The 23763-nt window shown below is 38.2% G+C and overlaps 1 protein-coding gene across 2 annotated transcripts in view; it reads right to left on the reverse strand.

The window, feature by feature from the left end:
• Window positions 1-570: 570 nt before the first annotated feature.
• The window catches only part of BICC1 (BicC family RNA binding protein 1), an 89799-nt gene continuing 66606 nt past the window's right edge, over window positions 571-23763 (reverse strand). For both annotated transcript variants that reach the window (XM_058029567.1, XM_058029568.1), the window contains 17 exons: window positions 22444-22602; window positions 21448-21501; window positions 20407-20601; window positions 19248-19499; window positions 17918-18049; window positions 16811-16997; window positions 15255-15413; window positions 14686-14882; window positions 14254-14395; window positions 13036-13192; window positions 11132-11297; window positions 9908-9947; window positions 9083-9237; window positions 7241-7394; window positions 5160-5320; window positions 4631-4730; window positions 571-3534 (listed from right to left, as the gene is read on the reverse strand). In XM_058029567.1, coding sequence (XP_057885550.1) covers window positions 3404-3534; window positions 4631-4730; window positions 5160-5320; window positions 7241-7394; window positions 9083-9237; window positions 9908-9947; window positions 11132-11297; window positions 13036-13192; window positions 14254-14395; window positions 14686-14882; window positions 15255-15413; window positions 16811-16997; window positions 17918-18049; window positions 19248-19499; window positions 20407-20601; window positions 21448-21501; window positions 22444-22602 — 2541 coding nt within the window. In that variant the 3' untranslated portion in view covers window positions 571-3403. The remainder of the gene's footprint in view (window positions 3535-4630; window positions 4731-5159; window positions 5321-7240; window positions 7395-9082; window positions 9238-9907; window positions 9948-11131; window positions 11298-13035; window positions 13193-14253; window positions 14396-14685; window positions 14883-15254; window positions 15414-16810; window positions 16998-17917; window positions 18050-19247; window positions 19500-20406; window positions 20602-21447; window positions 21502-22443; window positions 22603-23763) is intronic.

Consider the following 23763-nt stretch of genomic DNA (forward strand, 5'->3'; position numbering starts at 1 on the left):
TATAGGTCAGACAACAGAAACACTGTGCAAATTGCAAGCCCATCTGCCTGTAAATTTCCATGTAATTTATGTCAAAGCCTGGTAAATTGGTCCTCAGCACCACACCCAGTACTGAACCTGTACCAGAGCAATACTGAACCTGTACCAGCAGCTGTGGAGCAAACAACAGGACTGACTGTGCCCGTTGTGTGCACATCACCTCAGTGTCACAGCTGTGCCTCTGGCCAGTCTGACTGCTCATGTCCCAGCAGCCTGCAGAAATAATTCCCTTTCCCCTCCCCACCACTTACTGGACTTGCCAGTACAATGACGATTGTGAAAACACAATTCTCTGCTAACCTGACCACAACAGTCAAAGTGGGAGGACCAAAGGAAAGAGAATTCATGAGCCAAACCAGTAAAATCTGCTCTGAATTGAACCTGTCATAATTTAACTCCTCTTGGATTAAGAAAAGTCACCCCAAAACAGCATTCTCATTTAAAATCCAGACAAAGACACTGTATGTGATACAAAATGAACAGTAAAACACATAAAGCATTAACATGTGAAAGAAACATGTTGCCATTATGTCAAATAGTGCTTTTTATATTTTATTAACAAGCAAGCATCCCTGGAACTGGGTCTATATAAAAATATTTCATGAACCAATCAGAATACAAGGGAGTTATAGAAATTTATTTTATGCAACACTGATTAGTTTTGAAAATCTCCATTTTTAATGTTTTAATTTCAACTTTCATTTTCTTAAAAAAATCACTAAAAGGACACAACCCACAAAAATACAATCTGTATCTGCTCTATATTTACAGATAACTGGTCACTGTTAAGGCACAGATTTAAAACTAACATTTTATGTAGAAAGTCAAATATTTGTGCATAATGTAACACTAACAATACGATACACTGTACTGTTATATTCCCTTTGTGGAATCAAAGTAAGTGAGAATTTACTTCCAGTGTGGTTTTTTTTTTTTTTCTAATGTGAAGCCCTACTGAAAAATAATGTTGTTCATGGGAAATTCTTCACTTTGGTGTAGATTAAACAAGCTGCTCAGCAAAAGACCACATCAACTTAATACTGTAAAAAAATCAGTTTCTGAGTATAGTACCATCTGGATGGATAGCACGTACCTACAAAAGGCTAAAAATTTGAGTGCAAAGCTTCTGGATGCTTTTAAGTTTAGGCAAAAAAAGTAAGAAGGGGTTGCAGAAAATTCTGTACAAAGTGCTGCTGAATATTTAGTTCATTAAAAACATTTTATGAAATAAGGAGTCTGAATACAATTTGATTTGCAAGCGCTGGGCTTGCAAATGCAAACATTTAAACAACAGCTTATCTGTAAGACATAAATAGTCTGTGTGAATGGAACTATCTGCATGCTTAGAAGCAAGCACGAGTGTAAATAGCTTTAGAATGAGAAGTGGTGGCTTCCAAGAGGGTTTCCATGAAGTTGCTCTTGCCTGTGCAACACACACACACATAAATCTCTCCTAGACACGTGGATATTGACTCTTGGCATTGAGCAGAGGAAGCTGCTGTGAACAACTGTGTGAGTACCAGATACAGCTTTAGCCAGTCACGTCTGCAGTGCCATTTGAAAACCAAAGCTGCTACTTGATCTACAGGGGAAGTCACCCAGGTATACACCATTAAGTAGATATGGCTGAAATGAGCACTGAGCAGCAATTTTTAGCTAACCACAAGACTTTATATTATTGCTTGATCATCTATGCCCTCAAATAATAGTCTCTTGAAATTCCCTTTGTGTGTGCAATTTTTGCCATAGATCATTTTGCATTCTCACCTTAAAAGAAAGAATTACCCATGGAAAGTGTCAAAACTCTCTCACCCATTTTTACATAAACCCCAACTACTGTAAATGTTATTCTAATGCCTTCTGTTAAGAGCACAGTGGTTTATGTCCATCTCAAAAGGCTTGTACACTGACCATAAATAATACATTACAGTAGAGGTAAGGTAATTCACAATATTTCTCATGGGAATGCTTTTCAATTAATGCTTGGAAACTACACATAGCATTGCAAAAAGAGGCACTTAATGGATTCCTTCATTACATTGAAACCCTTCATAAACCCATAACACAACACCTGTAAAGACAGAGGAATAACATTGCCAAATCTTTCGGACTTTCACAGTATAAGAATGCAAAATTTAGCTCTAGCCACTTATAACATGGACTCTTTCTGTTGAACATAACTTGTTTCAGAAATAGTTCATCTCCAGAGTTTCAAACACTTCTGCAGCTGACAATTACAAATCTAGATCGAACAAAACAGATGCTATTACACCTATTTTATGTAGGTCACTTCATTGCTGCATGCATAGTCATGTAAGTAATATGTGTCATTTATTAAATGGCAACAGTGCTGTCTTGTCAAATTAGATTAGTTGTCTGTTTAATCAAACTGACAGCCCAGAGCTCTAGTTTGATGAATGCCTTTTGGTCTCTACCATAAATCTGCAGTAGATCAGTTTAATCTGTTACGTATTGTAGGTGTATAGAATCTAAAAATAAAAGTCTGATATAAATAAGTGTCCTTTAGTGGCAGGGTACTAAAAATAGCCCTTTGCTTTGAGACAACCATTAAAAACAGTTTTAGCATAAAGGCAGCAGTTAAATATGTTGACTGAAAAGGGTTAATATTGCAAGGTCCATTTTGGTCTTTCATTGCATTTGTTACAGTGAGTATTATTGCAGGCAGTAGTAGACTGCTTTATAAGAGCATAATAGGACTGGTCCACTACCAAGTGACTTGATTTTGGAACAATCTCTTCAGATAACTACCTGGGAGACAGAGAGGAAAAACAAAAATCTGCATAAGAAGCAGTTTCTAGTACCATTATAGTGAGATGTGACTTAATGTAGGAACACCTGAAAAAATTTGATTAGTGCCAATATAAAAATTGATATGGAAATGAAAGAGAAATAAATTTCCACAGGACAAGAAATCAGAACATGTAAAGTGCAGAAAGACCTCAATAATTATTTTAAGCAGTACCAGAAAAATCCATCTTGATAAAGCCAAATCTATGCTCTCTGGCATCCCAGCTCTTCATTCTTCCTTCATTCAACAAAGTACAAAATTCAGTGCATACATTATAGTTATAGGTAATAAAATACTAAACAAAGAACCCTATATTATTATTATTGCAAATTCTGTCCAATCTACATGAGTAAAACGTAACCCACATTTGGTGTTTCGAAAGACAACTGACAAAACGTGTTCTCTCTGATTTTTTGGCACAGGATTGTGCAGACACAACTTTGCTTTGGTCCTTGACACCCAAACTCCCAAAGTGCAGAGGGTGGTGTGCAGTGAAGGCTGTCCACAGGATTGCCATGTCCATCTTTCCAGCTGCTTTCTGAGCCCAGCCTCCTGCTACCAGCGCCCGCTGACGCTGGCAATGTCCGAGTGATACTGGCGCGGCAGTCTCCCACTGGCTCCACCTTCCAGGAACGAGGCACGGATGTTGGATGGGTCAAAGAGCTTTCTTCGGTTTTTGTTCAGTTCTGGAGGGGGCAAGCACACCCACAGAAATCCATTTTAATACTTTATGTCAACCAAATGCACAACTTCTGTGTAAATGAACAAAGTATTTCAGGCAGATAGGGTATGCACTGAAAATATCTGTGAGGTACTCCTTCAATTAACAAAGAGCCCAACAGGATAATGAAGAGCATCAGGTTAAAACTCAGAGGCTCCACCTGGGACAATTCTTATTTGGCACTGATAAATTTTTGCAATATTGATTTAGATCAAATTGACATAGCTAAAACTTTAAAAAGTTTCTCTTACAATACTCAAACATTGCAATCTTCCTGGAAGCCCAACCATGCAGTGTAGACTGAGACTGACAGAAATGCTTGTTACCAACTTGATCATTTCTCAATGCACAATTCTTTACTTCAAACATAAAACTGAAGTAGTATTTTAACAAGGACTTTCAGAAAAAAACAGATGCTCACCTCTCATTTAAACATGAACCCTAATCTTGTGTTAATAATAGCTCATCTAAAAGATTTTTCTTTTCCCCTCTTTCCTGTTCTTGTAAACAAACTCTGTGCTAGATACAAATTGCTGATAGATTATACAGATTTTCAAGACTGCTACTGAACTAAGTACCTTTGCAAATCAAAAAACAAAACAAAAAAACCCCAAAAGCCCCCTGCAAGTAGGCACTTTTCCCCAGTAGGATGACTGCTCTGCTAATCAATAAAATGGAGGACAGGGAACCAAGAGGTTGAAAATGCCAGTTGTGACTGGTAAGTAGTGCTGTTCAGGTCCTGCAGTGCCTGTAATCTCAGAAATTCCTGGACCCACAATTTTGGGGCATTAAACTTCACAATGTGAGATTAACTTTCTACCAAGCTGCAGCTTTACAGGACTCTTGCAAGTGAGCTGGTATTAGGTAAGGGAAAAGCTTTATAAAGCCTGGGTTTAAGCACCTCTGGTGAGGGGCAAGCTAATATTACCTCTATAGACTCTAGGCATACTTTTCACTCTTTCCAAGGTTTTTATTTCCTTTGTTGGCTACAAATACACAATTTGAGTGAGAAGAATACAAACAGTCCTTAAAATCAATACATGGCATTCTGAGTTTTTTACCTGAGATTGCAAGCAGCATTTTTCTTCTGGCACCAAAAGTGGTAATTCCCAACTCTTTCAAATCTTGATCAGTAAGAGTGAGGAATGTCTGCAGATCAATCTAGAATTAAAAAAAAATATAGGAAAACTATGCAAAACAAGTCTTTCCACAAAAGTATTAAGTAATAAACGTGGTTCAGAACAATCTCATTTTTTCCCCCTGCTCCATTTTACAGTTACTCATGTAGGCAGCAATCATGGCTTTTCAATGGCTGCTTCACATAGTTAGTTGCTCAATTTGCTACACTTGCGACAGAAAAGGAGAAATTTAAAAGTAACCAGTTCAGGAAAAGCAGAGAAAATCAGTCAATCAGTCTTGAGGTTTTGAGTATTTACCACAATTGTAAGATGTATGACCCAGCTTTGAAAGAACAGCTCAGGAAAACCCTGTCACAAAGTGAGTTCTAAGTGGCTTTTGGTGAAGAGGCAGCACAACTGGTGCTGGGAAACATCCTACCAACACAAAGCTGCCTCTCAAAGGAACACCAACCTCTTGCTGCTGGAATACATCTGTGTATTTTCCCAAACCAAGCTTGCTGAAGAGCTCAGGCAGATCAGATCCCTTGAACAAACTGTTGAGGCTACAGCCATTGCTTCCTGTCAGCGAGGAAATGCAGTCCATGTAGTTACTGCTACTGAGATAGTGCTCAGCTGGAAGGGAACAAGTGCACTTTTCAGACACATCACAGAAGGGCATGGCTTTCCACCAACATTGTATTCAGCTAGATCATTATATTTACTAAGTATTTATATCGTTATTTTTCATTAAAAAAAAAAAAAGCTTCCCAGCGGTCTGAGAAAATGAACAACATAAAGCAATTTTTTTGTTAATTAAGTTCTGGTGTTTGTTTTCTATAGACCTACTTTTGTCCATCCAATTCATGACTTTTACCCTTTATCCATACATTTTATTTTCTGGGAAAGCTACAGCTGCCACAGAACACTGTCCTTCACTGCCAATGTATTTGTGTTTCTAATTTTCTTCTAACACACATATAAACACATTTTTAATCCTTAATTATTTTAATTAAACTAGAACTTCCATTTTTGTCCAATTAGGTTGAAAACATCGATAGATTGATTTCAAATAAACTTGTCATCTCTTTAGCTCTTCAAATACTTAGAACACGATGTGCAGCCATTCACAGCTCGACTAATGTGCTTTTTAAAACCGTGAATATTTTTTCTAATTGGAGCTATCCTTTCTTACCATGTCCAAATTTTATTATGTATGTACTTTGAGTTTGGGATTTAGGTTTATCCACTTTTAAAAGAAAAAGCATCAACAAAAAGTATAAACAGCCATAGTCCTTATTTCCCCATAAAGCAGAGAGGTAGTATGGACTTAGAATTCTCTATCTCCAGTTCTCACTTTTTCAGAAATGCATCTATTAACCTATTAAAAAATAAAGTTTCTAAGAGTTCAACTAAAGTAAAATTTCAATTATTTAAACTTCCAACAATGTTTAAAAAGCCATTGCAAAACATAGAGCCTGTATGCACAGAAACCAGTATTTAAAATTATGTTTGCCCATGCCAAACACATGGACAAGCTTCTTTTCATAGAATTGCCTGGATTGGAAGGGACCTGAAAGACCATCTCATTTCAACCCACAGCCATAGGCAGGGACATCTTCCACTATCCCAGGATGATCCAAGCCCCATCCAGCCTGGCCTTGGACTCTTCCAGGGATGCAGGGGCAGCCACGGCTTCTCTTGGCACCCTGTCCCAGACCCTCAGCACCCTCATAGGGAAAATTTTTTCATAATATCTGGGCTAAACCTACTCTCTTTGTAGCCACTCCCCCTTGTCCTGTCACTACACAGTGTTCTTGTAAATTTTATCCCCATGAGGAGACTCATGCTTTAAAATCCAGTTTCAGCATGGCTTATAACTTCACTAGTGAGCAAACAGCCCAAAGCCCTGGCTGCTGTTGCATCGGCAACAGAGCAGAATGAGAGTGGTCTAGAAATAAGCCTTTTTACAGGTCTGCTTTTGGTACATCTTGAAAAACCCACTCCATGACAGCAAAGTTTTCAGCAAGGATGCCTGGCATTGAACAAATATCCTCAAAAGCTTTCCTTTCGGACCATTATTTGGATTATCATGTTATACAAGCTTCTTGCTTTGTTTTTCTAAGTTCTTCTAAGCTTTCTGATGTTTACATTTTTATAATGGAGTTTTTCACACATTTCACACATATGTAAATAATAATAATTGTTTTACATTTCTTTCTAGAAGAAGAAAAAATTGATAGACTATTAGTTTGACCAGTGTGGCTCGAGAAGTAGCAATTTCATCCTCCAATCCATAGTCACTTTCAAAAGTCTATAAATATTAGAATTTTAAAATAAACTACCCTCTTTTTACCTTAAACATTTCAGCTTGTCTGTGTCGTTCATTTCGTGTCCTACTGCAATACAAGCTTACACTTCTCAATTTGTAAAAAAAGTAATTACAAGGTGTCAGTAATTTAAATCCCTCGTGAAGTCAGGACACATTCATTTCAAAATAAATACTGGTATCGAAATGATTATTTTCTTTTAAGCAGATAATAAGAGCTTATTAACCTGATTTGTTTTGTTTCCTTTTGGGGCTGCCAATTGAGGAGACAAAGTCGTGAGCAGAGGGTCCAAGGCCGTTCCGGTCTCTCCAGTTGTCAGATTCACTGCCACTGCCCAGGTGCTCCCGACTGCTGGACCGGGACAGAGACATGGATGAGCCCTGCAAACCACAGACACAAAATTCGGGCTGAAAACAGAGCTTTCATTGTGACTCAGATGTTTTCTTTGAAGCAGCTTGCTTGAAAAGCAGCTTTTAACGCTCCCAAACATTCTTCTGGCAGTGGATCAATAGGCAAATAATTGCAAACCGGACACAAAAACAGCAGGTGTGCCTAAAACATGTGCAGCTTACAGTTTTTAAGCAGAAGTTATTTAAAGGACATGATTCAAAATAAATTGCTCGGTATTTCCAAGTTTGTTTCCAAAACATTCCAGGGTATCAAATTCCCACACAAATTCTAGACAAAGCAGTCTATTGACTACAGGGAAGAGAACATAGCAGAACATTTATCTGAAGATAAGTGGATCAAGTACACACTACTTGACAACAGTTTTGCACACTATACTACAACAACAATTCTGCAATGCTGTGTGAATTTGTAGTTGTTTTGTCTGGGGTCTTTCTAAATAGATTTTCACATACCTGTGAAATACTTATTATCAACTCTCATCACTGTGAGTCAGAATGTAGCAATACAAGGCAGCAGTATTCCACGGGAACATACCCAAAAGAAATCAGCCTTGTAGATATCACATACTTACATGAGCTAATAACTATGGAAATGAACAATTTAATTCTATACACTTGTATCAAATTGCAGTTGAAAAGCATCACTTAGGAGGCAATCTTTTACACTATTTAGTAAAACTGGCAGCCCTGAAGAAACACTCTTCTTGGTTAGAATCACAGACTTATCTGGAGATTTTAGACATCAAGGCCTTGGGGAAAACCCCACCCCAGCTCAACCAAGACAGGAAAGAATGCAAAAGAAAACTGCAGATTTTGGTTGCAGTTTTTTCTTTTCCCTAGTTACTACTGCATCTCGTGTAGCCAAGCCTACTACATGTAGCTGAATGGCTCAGGAAGTTGATATGCCAAGTGGAGAACACCAAGGCACATTTTTATCCCAGCTGCATATTTCTTTTGTATTAACAGACAGGTACATCCTAGAGAACTATGAAGTCCCCTTCTTCAAGGAGCATACAAGCAGGAGTGAAAAAGGTGTCTTCATGGAAGATGGAAAGGATTACAGCAAGAACGCACAGTAAAAAACAACTTCAGCATGCCTTTGAGAAGAAAGGAACAAATCCCCTGCAAGATTCCCATGCTGGGACTCTGAAGAGAATTGCTGGACTCTGCTCTGTGCCTTGGAAAATTCTGAGCCCACTGAATAGTGCAAGTAGAGACAGCTGTTCCAGTTCTGTCCACAGAAGGAAAGATGAGCTGCTGGTTCTGCTGTTCTCCTCCACCATGCAGTGATACACATGATACAGTTCATCTGGCATATATACTCTGTTCTCATTAGGTTAAAAATTCCTTGTTGCTGGTTTGCAACTACTGAGATGTTTGGTCCTGTAAGTTGTTCAAAGCTCCTGTAAACAAATATATTTTAAGAAGCAGACATCTATGCTCTATGACTTATCTGTGAAACAGATGTAACTTTGTGTGTCGGGCTGAATGTATTCCATATGCCTTAATATTTGTGTAAGAAATATTTTTCACCATAAAAAAATATTTACAACATCTATCTGCAAGGCTTTGTTTTCACAGAAGTTAGACATTTCTCAAGAGAAACAACTGTATCATTCACTAAAAGTAAACTTTCATTGCAGCATACTTTTATATACCTCATATGTGGTTGTCATGGAAGGCTTGTATGAGACATGATTTGCTCTTCTTAGTTCCTTGATCGTTTCTGCAGGCATTGATTTAGAGAACCCCAAACCACTCCAAGTATTTGTTGGAGTTCTCACTTCTGTTACAACTGGCTTCTTTAACATAGCTGAAAATAGAGACAAATCAGTAAATCTCAGCCTTAGTCAGGGTACTGAGAAGATAATACTGAAGTGATGTTTGCTAACAGCCTGAGCCCAGCAAACAGCAAACCCTAAACACCTCCACTTGCTACATTGCTTTAAGGAAGGGTAGGATTCAAGCTATCTACTCTGCCAGAAGATAGTTAAATCCCACAGGGCTGCATGGAAGCTAAAAAAAAAAATCACATCTGTTTCAAAGAGAGGACCTTCTGGTTTTCTTTTGGTGAACAGGTAATTTAGTTTATTTTATAACAAGGTCAAAAATATGGTTAAGTCCCTTACCAATTCTACAACTTAATTTATCCCTGAAATAAGAGGCCATTTAGATGATACGGCAAACACCTTAAAGTTTAACTTGCATCCAAATAAAGTGAAGTGCTAGAGAAATAGGCTCTCTAAAAACCATATTGATCACTTGCACATGGATGTACTTACACATCCCATCTGCAAGCTGCTTATATCGCATTTTATACTAGGTTGGTATTAAGAATTCTTTTGGAACATAAAGCTAATATACAAATGTTTCACTACCACTTTCAGATTTTATTAAAAATCAGATTACAAAACTGAAATTTCAGGAAATAATTTCATCCACATGCTAACAAACTTTTCAGAAGTCACTGTTCATCCACATACCTTTGGTTGCTAGTAGTTTCTTCTGTTCATAGTCAAATGCCTAAAAATTAAACATGCAGAAGATAATTTAATTGCAATTCTAACTAAACGTCACTCCCGTACTTCTCTGTGAAAACAAATGTTTTCAAAGTGGCCAATGAATATATCTAGAAGAAACCTGAAATGCTGCACAATAATTTCATGGTAGCTGAGTTAGAGCCTTAGTTACTTAAAGTATTCACTCAAACAGATTTTTAACAACTATTTGATTTCGATATGAGTGAGACTGCAGCAGTATTTACAAACTCCTAAGGAAGAATTTTTTCTTCAATTTTTTTTTAATAAGTTATCTTTCAAGCATAGTTTCTCATCCTTAACTATCTGTTCTTAGCATTTACAACCTTCTTTAGCAGTACAAAAAAGATAATATATCTTTGCAAATCTGGGCACCAAAATTATTTTCAATAATCTTCCAGGTTTGGTTCTCCTCCATGCACTCATCTTGTGAAAGGAAAAGAACGTAGGTTTTGAGAGAATTTAAAGAACTTTTGCTTGCATTCTACCTATGTCCATGGAAGATGTGAAGTTTAAATACTCCTGATGAAACAATCTACACTTTGTTGAATTACAAATTGGGAAATCTAAATACAAAACTACAAAAATGCTGTATTAGCCTGAAGTACTGCATTCTCTACTGAAAGTAACTAGAGGAATAACTGAAGAAAAGGGCTGCAAAACACTAGTCTGCCTCTTGTTCCACTACTCCATACAGTCTGGTTGTGCTCTCTTTGAACAGATCTAGTCTGAAAATAACCCTGTTACTGCTTCCTGAGAAACAAAGGGGTCTCCTCCCTCTTTGGGGAGATTTGCAGTAACATGGCAATAGTTTATATTTGTAGGCTGTAATTAACTGAGCTGTCACTGCACATGAAAAACTGCAATATGTATTTTGTAGCTATAATGTTCTCCAAACAACAATGTAAGATTTCTAACAGGCAAATGATGCTTGTGGAGACAAATACAGTCACACAATTTTCTGTACTTAAATTTTTCTTACAGAAAAGAAGAGCTTTTCAGCTTTCAAGACTTTTCATTGACAACCCACTCCTCAGTGAAACAGCTGTGAATGCTTTTACTGAACCGATGACAATTCAGTCTCCAGGGCCAGTCTCCTCTGCATTCTATGGTAACCTCACTCTGCAATTATCAGGATTTGCCCCTCCTCGGCCTCATCCAGGGACCCACCTGCATGTTGACGAAGGAGGGCTGCGGGGCCAGGCGCGCTCTCTCGGAGTTGTGCTGGGCGGCTGCCGCCCGCTCGGCCGCGCGCTCGCTGCCCGGCGCCTTCTTGTCAGCCACGGGGCTCTCGGGGGTGCCCAGCTCGGCCTCGGCCAGCAGCCTCTCCGTGGTGCTGCGGGACAAACACACCGTCAGCTTGGGGACACCTCGGGCTGGGCCGCCTCAGTGCAGCCCTGCCAGTCAGCTTCACCCTGAGCACCCTGGCAGCCATGTTTGAGACGTGTCTGTACGCAGAGATCTCAGTGTTTTTAGCAATATTTCCAAACATGCCAGATCTCCTGTGTCTTTTTCTGTCAGTGAAGGAAAACAAGTGTTTCTCTTTCCTGTATTACCAAATACAAGGCAGAGCTTACAGATTCAGTTTTGAGCTGTCTGGTATCTGGAGTTATTGCATTCAATCCTACACAGTGTGATTTCCTGTTTAGCTTTGCTCAGGCCAGCAGTTCTAACAGGTTCATTGTTGTAAGATAAAAAGGGATTGCATAATAGGGACTAAGAAAGCAGACATAGGCTCTGCTTGCTTTCACAGATTCAATAACTGCAGTCCTTCATGCCTACATTACCTCTTGGTTCAATTTTTTTTTTCCCCTAAACTCAGCCACTTTTTAGGGCTACTCTAGAACAGTATAAACTCTTATTTAAAAAGTGTGGCATTCACATTTTCTGGAAAAATCCCTTCACCCAGGATTTTTCTCCTGGGAAGATGAGAGAAAAAGGAAAACAATAATTATCTGATTTGCTTCTCCTGTGTTTTGCTTCTTTGGAATGTGTTTGGAGATTGTTTACCCACAGGTGGTTGTTTCATTGGTGTGGGCTGTTTTCCCTCATTGGCCAATTGGGGCCAAGCTGTGTCAGGACTCTGGAAAGAGTCACGAGTTTTCATTATTATCTTTTTAGCTTTCTGTAAATATCCTTTTTGTATTCTTTAATATAGTTTAGTATAGCATTCTTTAATATAATATAGTATCATAAAATAATAAATTAACCTTCTGAGAACATGGAGTCAAATTCATCATTCCTCTCTGCCACAGGGGCACCCCACAAATACAATAAAAAGTCATCATGCTTAGAAGCTGTAAACTACTATCCCCAAGGAAACTGTGAGCACTATGTCCTCAACAAAAAGAACAAGACACACAAACAACCAAATTTGGTAAGCAGGATTCCTCAGATTTTTAAACTGTGAAAGCAGAATGAAATACATATCATAGCCTTGACAGTGTAAATAAATGAAGCAAAAGAAAATATGTGTCTCAAAAGAGTGGTGATAAACAGTTCCCAAACAAACAGTGAGAACATGAGTACACTGGACAAAAACACTGCATTAAGAACAAAACCTGAGTTGCCAAGATGTATTATGACTCAAACAAGCCTTTCCCACTGCTGGGTCATTAAAGAGCCAACCCTACCAAAACCAGAACTGAGACAAGTGTCTGAGCACATGCTGCTATGCCCTGAGCACAGCTTTCCTAAGAAGAAAACAGCCTCAGGTACAAAAGGAAAAAGCTGTCAGAAATCACTCTCTAAGCAATCAATAAAAAAGCAAAAGCACATACTTTAGCAACAGGTAATTAAAGTTCCTCTGATAAGGATCCTCCATTCTTTTGTGGAAGAGGAAAGACATTTTTGAACTCAAAGTCAAATAGGATGAACAAAAAAGCATTCAAAGTCTGCAGTTACCAGACAAACAGGGGGCTATATTAACACCTAAAGTGATGGAAAATCAAGGCCAAATTAAATCAGTTCTTTAAATATCTTATGACTGAACCACCTATTCTGTGTATAAAAGCATGTGAAATAATTTTCTGCTGTGGAAGTTCCCCTAATCTGTGTTTATACACTCAGCTTACTGTAAGTGGGAGTTTTTGGTGCCTTGCAGCAATTCCACCGTTTGTCTCTTGGCACAGGCCTGCTTGGAGGAGCTCATCATCTGCTTCAGGTCGCTGGTGTTGGCTGAGTGCGACGGGCTCCGAGGCATGCCCACCTCCACAAAAGCATCATTGCAACCTACCAGGCCAAGAAAGGAGACGTCAACAACCACCCTGCTGGGCTCCAGGGAGCTCTCTGGGGGAATGAGCTGTGGGAGAAAACCTCCTCTTCCTCATTACAGGACTGTATTCAGGTCAAGGTTAAGCAGTCAAGATGTGCAAGTTCAAATGCACAAAAAAGGTGTCAGTATTCACATATACAGTAGTCACACTAAGTATTTTCTTTCTTAAAATATTATAAGTAATATTTATTAATAACCAATGTGAAGACTGACAATTCGAAGTGAATAAGTATTCTGAAGAAATTTGATTTTATACTCAGTTTTAATAGACTTTGCCAGGTGCTCAGGTAACTTCTGTAGGAATAAGAGCTCCCCCCACTTTATGTTCAAATATCTTTATAACATGTTCTTAGAAATACTTATCACCCTAAATTGGCAATGTACCTTTTATTCAAATCAGCATTTCAAATGACCACAGCCCTAAATAAGAGATTATCTCCTTGATCAGTATTGACAAGGGAAACAAGGCCTTTACACATATTTGCTCAAGTTGAAGTAGAGCTGCTTTTCCCCCCCTCCAAGAATGATGGGGACAGTTAAGTACTTTAGCTTCTAAAGGGCAGCATAACTGAAATGCTGCTGCAAAACACAAAAAATTGTTTCCCAGTGTCATCTAGGTTAGAGCTACACAATTTTCTGCAAAAAACCTTCTCAGTAACATTATTTCCTTTAACTAAAAAGCAAAAAATAAAACATCTTTTAAACCAGCAGAGTTTAGTTAAGGTGCTGTAAAAAAACCTAAAATCCGCATAGGTTATCTCCCTCTGCTCCTAGGGAATAAGTAAAATGTTGCATGTACATTTATGTTGATTTAAGGTGTTTCTATCAACAGCACAGCTCAGTTACTACAGGCTCTATTTACTTTCTTTGACAATGAATCTGGGACATCCAGCAATATTTTCCCTAAACATGGTTGCAAAACCAATTCAGAGAGAATATCGTTCTATTTTTGTATCGTGAACTGTACACAGACTGTACAAACACTACCAGACAAAGGTATGCAGTGTCAAAAACTCACCTTCTTCACTATTTGCCTTGGCAGCCACTTGTTCTGAGGCACCATGAGCACTTGTTTGCCTTACTCCATCACTGTGGTTTGTGCTCAACACGTTTTCTCCCAGCGATGTGGCAGACAGTGCAGCATACTTGATATTTGAGGCCTGAAAAGATTGCCACAAATCACTGAAGTGATTTTTATGCTTAAGGAAATACTGAAACAATTTCCCCTTTCTGTCTCTGCGAGAAAATGAGAAATTCATTCCTGGTACAGCAGAAGAGTATGTTTGGATGTTCTATTTCTCAATCTTTAAGTCATATTCGAAAACACTGTTGCGTATTTTTAAACATAGAAGCTTTATAAATCTACTAATATAGCTAGTTTTCTATTTCAGCTTTTCTTAGCAGAGGTCTAGGACAAAGAAATCAGATTCTCTAGTGTAGTATCACTTACCTTTACATGACCATTTAATGAAGGTGAACCTTTTTTACTTTCTGATTGCATGCCATTAACGTGGACTTCAACAGGAGTCAAGCCTGGTGGTGGAGATGGAGTGTTTTGACCATAATTAGGCACTCCAGACAGCAGAATACTGGTTAAGGTTGCTTGGGCAGTAGATGGTATCATTAGGTGTGGAATAGCAGAAAAACCTGTAATAAAGTTTGGTTATGTTCTGTTAAAGTGTCTCATTTAACTTCCTCAGGCATTACACTATTTTACCTAAATTTTTAAGTAGCTATGATACTTTACTAAAAAGTTTCCATTAGAATTGCATGCCAAAACCATAATGCTTTATTTGGGTAGGTTAACTTTGTTTTCAACATAAAACAGATGAAAACACTGCCTTTGACAGCATGTTATATATTAGGTTATAACCTTAAATTTGCATATTTATTCATCCGTGCCAAGGTAAGTGTAGGAAATTAAGGTTCCAAATAATTAATTAATCTCGACTTTTCAACTGCAATTCTAATAAGTTGATGTTGCACAGTTCATTTAATTCCCATTAAACTTCCACTGACCTGTGGTGTTTGTGTTAGCGAGAGATGTTGCCCACAGTGTGGGACTGGGCGTGCCTGAACTTGGACTCTGCAGAGGGCTCACAGAGCTGTTAAGGGCATTCAACAGAGAGTTTGGAGTAGTTGAGGTGTTGACTGACAGGGCTGTTGGACCTAAAAGGCCTGCAAAAAATTATGCAAGATGAATATTTAGTTTAGACTTACAGGAAAGCATTTTTCACACAAGTACCAATTGAAGAGAAACAAACAACCCCCCTGGTAATTTGCACCAGCCTGTATTTCACAAACCAATTTTAACATTAAACCTGCTGCTCATTTGGTGCACATTAAATATTTTTGTTCTTAAACTGGGCGTCAGATATCCAAGAAGAATTGGAGCATCTTTTTTGTCCTTCTACTGGACCCTAACTCCTGTCATAACAGAGTCTGAACTGGCTGCTTCTCAGCCCCAGCATCCCTCTGTATCCCCTCTGCTGCTTCTGATGGTTTGTTTCAAAGCAGCATCACAGAGACAAGAAAGAAACTGTACTGCACCACCTCACTTTCATTTCACAAAATAACCTTTTGCTCAGAAGCTCCGGTGTGAATCAACCACTACTTGCACACTAACAACTATTCAATTTCTTTTTGCACCTTCAATACAGGCTGCAAGTGATCCCCCAAATCCATTGATTATTTCCAAAACATTCCTCCAAACCAGCTCTTTGTGCAAAAGCACTCACAAAGCAGTTCAGCACTACACACTGAAAAGGTAAAAGCCCCAAACCTGCAAAGTGCAGCATGACAAGAACAGTCACAGAAGCAGCATTAAAAATCACAGTCAAATGGCAGAAGCATTTTCTCCTGTGTGACCCGAGGGAAGCATGTGAGATGGAACTACACAGCATTCCTGCATGGCAGGTCACAAGGGACAGTGCTGTTTACACGAGAACTCAGAAAATCCAAGCAGACCCAAAAGAATCTAGTGACAAATCTTGACACAGGTCTCAGAAACTATATCTATACATTTCTGATACAAACGTATTTGCAGAGCTTGAAAAGAAAATGGTAACTTCAGTCTGGACTACAAGCTGCTTCTATACAATTAAGCTAAGTAGTTTAGTCATTTTTGTCCTAAATTTCCTACTGGTATGGTCTAAACTAGAAGCACATGGACCCCTCAATTACAGTGAGATACTGACCTGAAGTATGGTGTTTTCTATGTTACCTTTCCAGTACTGTTGCCAGGCTTAAGCACCCACCCAAATTCAGGACAGCCTGGGACATCACACAGCCAAAGCAGCTGCGAAGGCCATGCCCTGCCTCACCTGTAATTCCCTCCCTTTCAGCTGGGTGGTTTGCACACTTCCAGAGACTTTTCTACAGGGATGAGTCCCACACCTGATTACAAAAGCCTTGGAGAAGTTTTATAACAACAAGCCCTTGAGAGGCCAGAGGCTGCTGTAATTCTCTGACACTTTAACCTGATTACTTACACAAAACACACCTCTGGTACTTTTTTCTAGTACAAGTGAATTAAGTTATATATAAAAGAAAATATAAATATAATGAATGCATACCAAGCCCAGTGAGTCCTAGTCCTGCTGAGGACAAAATATCCAAACCAGGACAAGACAGACCAACAGGGCAGGAGACAGTAGAGGGATTTGATACTACGGTGACTCCGCTACTTTCAAGTCCCAAGAGACATTTCCGTGCCTCGTACATATTTAAGGCATTTCGTTCAACACTTTTTACAATCACAGACTGCAGGGAAAGGAAACAACAACAAAAAAAGGAAAATCAGTAGGTAACACTGCTCCATAACACAGATCTGCAACACAGATAATTCTTCCTCATACCATTGCAAGGCTACCACAACCACAGCAGTGTGAGACAGCATGAGCTAACATCCATTAGCAACTATTTAAATTCAGGGGTGTGAAGTTCAGGAGAGCAAGACTAGGGATTTCACAAGGATTTGCAATGAGAATGATGGAACATCTCTCCAAGAAAATTAATTGCTATAGTACCTTGGTGATACTTGGTAGCCCAAATGTTAAGCACCTCAAGAGCTAGATAACTGAATCAATAATTAATAACTTCTCTTTTACCTTTTACTTTTTGTCCACCTTGAAGTGAACAAAACCCCAACTGTTCATTTAAATTTACTAATTGAATTCACAGCTGTCTGAGAATAAGGTAGTAAGTTTCTGGAAAATTAAATTACAAAATCCCATTGCTTCTTGTACATTTTCTACAGGATGTTTCTTTGTACTGATTATATATATATCCCTACACAGGGAAGCTCACATACTGACACAATGGAATGATCATTTAAAATTTTAGAACTTTTGCCTGCTTTGGCATGTTATACAACACAGAGTGCCCTATCTACACTGGCCTAATATTTTACAAGCTTTTTAAAAATATTTTACAAATACCTCCTACTTTATCAATGTATTCTATACAAAAGCTAAGTTCTTTATTATTAAGCATTTAATGAAAGTCAAATCACCCTAAATCAGAGCTGCTGGATTGTTTAAACTGATATTTCAAGTAGAAAATACATGTGGCTTTCACAAGTTTATGATCTGTTAAATTGGGGGGAAAGAGCACACAGCAACTCATCAGCTCTAAAACTTTGTCATGAAAGCCTAAAAGGAAAATATTAGCTTTGCACAAACCTTGCTTGGTTGTTTTGGCTTAGGCTTAATGCTTATGAAGACATCTAACTGCTCCATTAGCTGTGTTATAAACTGTGGTTCTACTTCAATTTCTTCCTTCATATCAAACATGAGCACGAGGGGAAGGCAACCCTGAAAAGGAAGGCACAAAAAATTCCTAGCACTTGTAACTGGACATTTCCCATAAAAGTGGTAGCAATAAACTGAACTACAGACATTGTAACGTTTACACACCATGATGTGTAAGGATGTAAGGAAATTTCTGTAAGTTCAGAAAAAATAGCAAGGATGACATTTTTGGGAAAGACATTTCCTTGTATGCAAGAATACAGGTGTATCTTCCTGTCCCAGGACTCTGAACAAAGAGTTTGGTAGCACAAGGGTGAAATGATTCGCTGAATATTTGACATTCCAATCAGCACAGTCTTGTCAGGCAATGATGTCAGGACACCCATACTAAAAGTCTCCTGTTAAACTGTATGAAATAAGGCAAAACACTTGTAAAAAAATCTCTAATTCACCATTGCCTAAGTCTTAACTTTTACCTTTTCTTCCCCATTCTAGATCAGCTATATAGATATTTCCGACTGATACGGATAATATCTGTAATACACTTGAAATACTACAGCTAGAGTAAAAACCCCAAAAACTGAATGGTCCAGTCCCCACACATTTTGTCCCTCAATATTCGTATATATGAAAAATGTGTACGTAAGTTAGTAGTAAAATAATGGCTGAAGGCTGTTGTGAAGTTTAAAGACCAATATAACAAAAATCACCACAAATAATGATATTCACCACCAGAGCTATGTTTATAAAAGGCCTTCTAGAATTGTGGCTGTGGTACTATAAAGAATGTAAGACATCAAAACAAGTAATTATTTCCTATGGCTTCCCAATTTCATTGAACACTTGCCTACATGGGAACTAAGGAATTCCAGACATTTCCCTCAAAAGAAACCTAATTGCCTGACAAACATAGAAAAGACAGGTTGGCAAAATAAAACACAACCCATCACCCAACACCCACAGAATATTTCAGAAAACTGCCTCTACTCAGAGGCATATTGTTGTAAATTTAAATTACTTATGTCAGATTTATATTAAAAAGGTTATTTTTCAAGTCATGTTACCAGAGATTACAAATATTTTCAATAACTACAAATAATGACACAACCCTGACAAAAACTGAATCAGCTGTTTGCAGTGTAATAGCAATCCTTCCTCTCTAAAGCTAATTTACACGTGACCTGTAAACACAGGCAGAACAAGCATATTTTCTATGATCTGGCAATTTTTTCCACACAAAAGCTTCACTGAAAGTATTTACCATGAGATATTGCCTGGCAAGACAGACAGACTCAATGGTGCCCTGGAGGTAGACAGTGGATTTCTTCTGTGGGTTACTGGGGTCAGGGAAGTGGATCTGAGCACCAGTCCTCTGCATGATGTGTTTGATGTTGCTGCCGTTGCGGCCCATCATAAAGAGATGATGCTGCGCCGCGATGTCCAGCTGCGTGCTCACAGGGATGGCAGAGGCCAGGCTCCCAGCCAGGTGTTCCAAGAGCATGGCTGTTCCTTCCTGGGGGAAAGGGGAGAAACCAGTGAAACAGGACCCACAGGCACACAAAAGGACCACTCAGACTGCTCTCTTTCTTGCCATGCGCTCCACAGGCAAGATTAGAAAACGCTGTTGGGTTTAAAACCACGATCGATTTGTTAAAGGTAACAAAACTCTGCCCACTACTCCAATTTTATGGCCAAATGCAGCATTTAATTGCCACTCTGTAACAGGCAGTAAGACAATGCCACATGGAGTGGTCCCAATAGACCTTTTGTGGTCAGTAAATCACCAGAGATTAATCTGGGTAGCCACACTTGCAAAACTTTGCTCTCAGTGTTGGGCTCAAATGTTCTTAGTGGCTTGGGATCCACCTATCTGGGGCTGTATCAATCTCTCCTACTGCCAGTTCCTACCAAGAACACTTTTTTACTTTATTAAGATGAACAGGCTCCTGGCAGCTCCTTGCCTTGGCTGTCAAATTCACACCTCCAAGAGCTGGACTCAGTTTTATTGACTGATTGGGCAACTTTCAAGGTTATATATTTGTGTGCGTGTTGAGAAGAGCTCAGCATGACCAATTTGAGATGGGAGGTGTATTTTGTGGTTGTTTTTTTTTTTTTTGCATTGTTTTTGAATTAAAAGATGGGTAAGGCCACCACATATTCCAGAATTGCTGAAAACCTGAGCAAGTCTGCAGGAGTTGAACACTGGATTAAAACCTCACCACCAACAATGCTAACTCCTAAACTTAAAACTATTTTCTATGCATTTTTACACTTCACCTGTATAAGTTAAGTATAGGAAAAATTCAAACCCTCAGGGTTTGCAAGTAATTACACAATAACATGTGCTGATGAGGCAAGATATACCATCTTAGACATATAAATATATGACATTCAGAAGCCTTCTTAGGAGCAGAGATTACCTTCACAGCACTAGTGTTGTTTTGTGACCCTCTGACAATGACTGTAGCACCATACATTCGAGAGCGTTGTTTGAAGGAAACTGAAATGTTGTATGTCTGACACATGTGCTGAATGGTTGGAGAATTAGGATCTGGGATGGGTTGGAGAATTCCAGCAATAGGCAATTCAAACATGAGTACCAATGGAAGCAGCTCCTACAACAGTAATGAAGAACAGATATTGAAAACCAGATCGTTACTCAAACTACAACAATTTTATTCCTCAGTCATGATGCACTGGTCAGTGATGATTTAAGTGATAAAACACATTCTCTGCCCAGAGTTCATGGATAAAAATATACTGTCACTTGCAAAAAGGCACCTCTTTTTTCCAGGAATACTAGAGCAGTTTTTTTGGTTTTTTTTGGTTTTTGTTTTTTTTTTTTGCAGAGGCTTTTTTGAGTTTTGTTTGATTTTTTTTTTTTTTCTCCAAAATAGTGGGAGCATGTGGAATAAGGTTTGTGTGACACATCTGGCTCAAAAATTGCTGTAAGCTCCTGGTAATTTATTTGATTTTTCATTATCCATGCCAAAATACACATAAAAGTTAAAACTATAAGGAAAAGATAGAAAAAAGCTACAAGTGGAGAATGACACTGAATTATTTACACAAATTATACATGAAAATGGTTAAAATGTGAGAAGCAGAAATTTTGCCTTTCCCAAGTCATAGATTCACACAGGATGCCTGAGCTTCCACAGGCCATCTGTGGTAGGTAAGTTAAGATATGATTTTCTACACAGTATGGAATTAATTTACATCTTGCTTAGAGTGTAGACTGCGTGTTCAGGACCCACTTTGGGCCAATTAAAAATTCAGCCAGAATGTGAATCACTGGTTTAATATCCTTGGCATATTTCTCATATGGATACTCACATTTGTTCCTACACTTCTGCTGTCACCAGACAGAGGCAGACAGGAGTTCCCAAAACTAGAGTTGTCAAAACTATGCATTTTTTCCCTGTTTTTAGGGGGTACACTACACTGAGCTAGAGCATTACCCGAATTCTGACTCTTGCAGACTCCACTCCAGCTGGCTGTCCTGCAATAGACACCTGGAAAAGCAAGAACGTGAAAAACATTGGATCGCATTTTCAAGCGAGGCATGGAGAAGTTATTCAGATAGCTGTGCTCTCCTTAAAAAAATTAAAAATCTAAGAAAAAAAAATCAACATATTCCACACTTGCTGACATACTAATTGTTCTCTAAACACTAGTTGAGAACTGCAGCCAATATTAAAAAAATGTTCCAGCATCTTAGGTTATATATATTTAAGCAAATAGAAAAAAAGGATACATCAAAAAATACAGTGTTTTAGGTTAAATAATGGAATTACTACTGCATATATGTGCTCAATGCTAATATTCAGGCAACAGTAGATTTTCCTGAATGTTTTGAAATTACTGCATTTTGCTCAGCAGCCATTAGGATGCACAAGTGGGAATTCTAAGTACAAGGATGAGAGACTTGAAAGTAAACATTCCACCAATATTAGCACTAGAAAAGATGAACAATCCAGGCTCAATGATTTATTCTAATGAAGTTGAACTCTTACAATAGGACATTCATTTCTGCTGGCTATTTGCTAAGTTTAGTCTTCAACAAAGTTACACCATAAGCAAAAAGCCCCAAAAAATCAATCAACATGCTGAATAAGTCATTGTGTTGAACAGGAAAAAAAATTACAAAAGCAGATTTTTTCATACCACTTCTCTACCATTCACACTAAGTTGCTGACTTCTGTATGCGCAAAGTAATTTTAGCTTAAAAAAATTAAAATGATTCATGAGCCATCACAAATTGTTTCCATCTGTTTTTAAAGATTTGCTCACTTAGGAAGCTCTGTACTTTCCACACAGTGTGAAAAACAAAAATCTATTTCTCTGAATATGAACACACCATCCCCAAAAAACCCATATTGATGAGAGAAGTTTAGAAATGTTTTATACTCTCAGGAATTACAACACAAATGAGCTCAGTATTAAACAACACTTACTTGGTTGCTTTTCTCTGCTTGATTGTTCCTATTTGAGTCTGGAAAATGGATATGGCATCCCGTTTCCTCCATCACTTTTTTAATATTATTGCCACCTTTACCTATCACATGAGAATGTTCTGTATGTGAAACATCCATCTTCAAGGTTACCCGATTGCTCTGGAAATCAAGCAGCCACAGTTTGACTTGGTCATAGCAGAAGCCCAGTATTTGTGTTTTTAAGAGTAATATACTTCAAGAATGACAACAAAATTGTATTTCCAAAGTATTTCTGCTATTACTTAACTTCTACTCAAGGATGTATTTTATAGGAATCAGTTGGATGTTAGTTTGGTCTTGTTTTCTTTCTAGTGAGGAAATAAATAGCGGAGATAAATACCCCAAAGATCCATCTTCAAAAACAACTAATGCTTTTAAAATACCCTTGAACTTTCATCAATTGTGACCTAAGTGTCCTTCTGCAATTTATTCTGATTTCTTTTAATTCTGTGCTCTTTCAACTGAAGTCATGCACGCCTGTTTGATCTGAAAGGAATACATTGTGAGGACTTTGCAAATCAAAGCCATGGGACCAAGTAACTGTTTTTTCTTCCTCAAACAGTTTTTTTTTTTGGTACATGAATTTTTAAAACACACAAACACTGCCTACAGCTATTCTTAAAAGCTCTATTGTTAACAGCTCACAATAATGTTGTTAATTGTTGTTAAAAAAGTGGTGCTTATCACTGGAGTGCTCCTCTTGGCAATGTGCTCAGAGAGCCAGGAAGGTGCCAAACTGGTACACAGGAGCCATACACACTGCCCCAAAAGAGCTGCTGCTGAGTAAAAATAACATCTGATGAACAGAAGAGACCTCAGCCAAAATCTAGATGTTTTAGAAATTCTGGTCCTGATGTTTCAGAGTGCAAGAATAGAGTAACTGTTAAACATAAAACAGCATAAATGCTCCTAAAATCAAATTTCAAACAGAAACAAAATTTTAGGTTCTCTGAAGTGGTTGTATAATCTATTGCTTGCAGTGAAGCTGTATTTCAGATTTCGAAGTAAAACTCCAATTCAATGAACAAATCACTCATGCTTTTAGCCATATGGCAGGAAATATTATTTCTATACAATTCAGATCTGGAAAAGCTGCTACAAGCAAGTATTTTTCTCTCAAAATGTTTAAATATGTGGGAATACACCAATATCAACATCTGCAAGGCATTTATTGGAGACTTTGCTTCAGAGCTTCCATAAATACCTCCTCTTGAAATGTGCCCATTAAAGAGATCAATGTCACCACAAAATCAGGGGCTAAGGAGTCATTCTAAGAAAGTT

The sequence above is a fragment of the Melospiza georgiana genome, chromosome 8, assembly GCF_028018845.1.
Source record: "Melospiza georgiana isolate bMelGeo1 chromosome 8, bMelGeo1.pri, whole genome shotgun sequence".
Classification (NCBI taxonomy): domain Eukaryota; kingdom Metazoa; phylum Chordata; class Aves; order Passeriformes; family Passerellidae; genus Melospiza; species Melospiza georgiana.